The sequence below is a fragment of the Apaloderma vittatum genome, unplaced genomic scaffold, assembly GCF_000703405.1.
Source record: "Apaloderma vittatum isolate BGI_N311 unplaced genomic scaffold, ASM70340v1 scaffold9662, whole genome shotgun sequence".
Classification (NCBI taxonomy): Eukaryota; Metazoa; Chordata; class Aves; order Trogoniformes; family Trogonidae; genus Apaloderma; species Apaloderma vittatum.
In genome coordinates this window covers 922-2,660 of record NW_009703053.1, presented here as the reverse complement: position 1 = coordinate 2,660, position 1,739 = coordinate 922, and the positions used below count along the sequence as shown (strand labels likewise).

The 1,739-nt window shown below is 53.9% G+C and overlaps 1 protein-coding gene across 1 annotated transcript in view; it reads left to right on the top strand.

Annotated features, from left to right (window-relative positions):
• Positions 1–1,453, top strand: part of DAB2IP (DAB2 interacting protein) — a gene marked incomplete at its 3' end in the record, with an annotated part of 26,717 nt that extends 25,264 nt beyond the window's left edge. Inside the window, exons 7-8 of the mRNA XM_009864467.1 lie at positions 471–672; positions 1,275–1,453. Coding sequence (XP_009862769.1) covers positions 471–672; positions 1,275–1,453 — 381 coding nt within the window. The remainder of the gene's footprint in view (positions 1–470; positions 673–1,274) is intronic.
• Positions 1,454–1,739: the final 286 nt, after the last annotated feature.

Sequence of the window (1,739 nt, the reverse complement as noted above, 5' to 3'; positions counted from 1 at the left end):
GGCGCTCCCTGCGGCGGCTGTGCTGGGGCAGCGGTCGGCGGCACGGCTGGGGTTAGCCTCAGTGCCCGTGGAAGAGTGAGGAGAGAGCAGGATTCCTCCCACTGTCATTCACTGGCCTTCAGTCAGTTGATGGTGCTTGGTATTCCGATTTCTTTATTCCCAGTGACAGGTCCTATTTCTGGAGGCTGTGCACTGACCCAGCAGTAACATCCACTCCATTACCAAGAACGGCTTTGTTTCTCTAGCTTTCACCTTCATTTCTGCTGCGGAGATCCCTTAGCTGGATGAGGCTGGAGTTAATTTTGGTTCCGTGATCAGTGAGATGTAGCAGGTGGGATCCCAAAGGCTCTGAAGGGTTCAGGAGCCAGAGGAAGACTCTGGCATTCTTACCTGCTCTTGTACCTGCCCCTTCTGTGGGCTGCATGTCTGTTGACAGGAGTTGGCTGAAATTCGTATCGCTGTCTTGGTAGGTTTGGCAGCAAGGAGGAGTACATGTCCTTTATGAATCAGTTCCTGGAACACGAATGGACTAACATGCAGAGATTTCTGCTGGAGATTTCCAACCCCGAAACCATCTCAAACACAGCTGGCTTTGAAGGCTACATCGACCTGGGCCGGGAACTGTCCACTTTGCACTCGCTGCTCTGGGAAGTCATTTCTCAACTGGAGCAGGTACCCGGGGGAATCACAGGGACGGGTTTTGGGGGAAGCGCCTTTGGCCAGTGCTGGGCGTTCGTAGATGCCACACACCTCCCCACGCCAAGCTGCTGTCAGTCCGTTGGCTGTACCTGGGCACAGCACAGCCGTCACTAACCCTTCCCCAGCCCTTGCACAGGCCACAGAAGTAGCTTGTTCTTTACGTCCTTCTTGGAGGCAGGTGAGAACAGCTCTTTCTCTCTTCTGCTGGCTTGTCAGTGCTGGGGGAGGCTGGAGGAGCAGGTGGGATGAGAAGGCAGAGCTGCTGAACGCCAGGATTTTGTCTGTCCCAGCCAATTCTTTTTAATTAAAAGAGTTTTTGTCAAGAGACCTGGACCAGATGTGGCTGTATCTGTCGTCTTCTGTATCTACTTTGTTAACCATACCTGCTTTCTCTGCCCCACAGCAGCAAATGGTTCCTAAAGACACATTTTCTGGGACATCCCACAGCCTCAGCCATGGGGGTAGATGATGGGAGAAAATTAATATTGTCAATGTGATCCAGCAACTGGCAAAACCTCCGTTTTTTAGTAAAAATACAAGGTGTCGGTAATAATTGTGCTCTCTTTTCTGGCCAGGGCACTGCAACAAAACTTGGGCCTCTGCCTCGGATCCTGAGGGACGTCAACTCGGCGCTCAGTAACCCAGCCTGCGTGCAGGTCTCGGTCACGGCCGATCACGGCGCGTCCACGCCCAGCGCTGGCAACAGCATCTCTGCAGGGCTACAGAAAATGGTGATAGAGAATGACTTATCTGGGTAAGAGCATAAAAGGTGGCCTGGCCACAGAGCACAGCAATGCTGAATATTCATCTGCTGCCAAAACCTGAGCACCTGCAGGGACGAGCAGGGCAGGGCGGGGATGGAGCTGCCTGGCAGTTGGCTGGGCTGTGCGATTGCAGAGCGGATGCGCGTTGTATTTCAGCGCCGAGCGGGCGGCAGTGCAGGCGCGTGGCTCTGTCCTGGGTCCCCTCCGAGCCAAAAGTGGCCTGCGAAATCCAGCTGAAACTATTCTGTGATTCTGTGATCAAGAACCTGGCGGTTC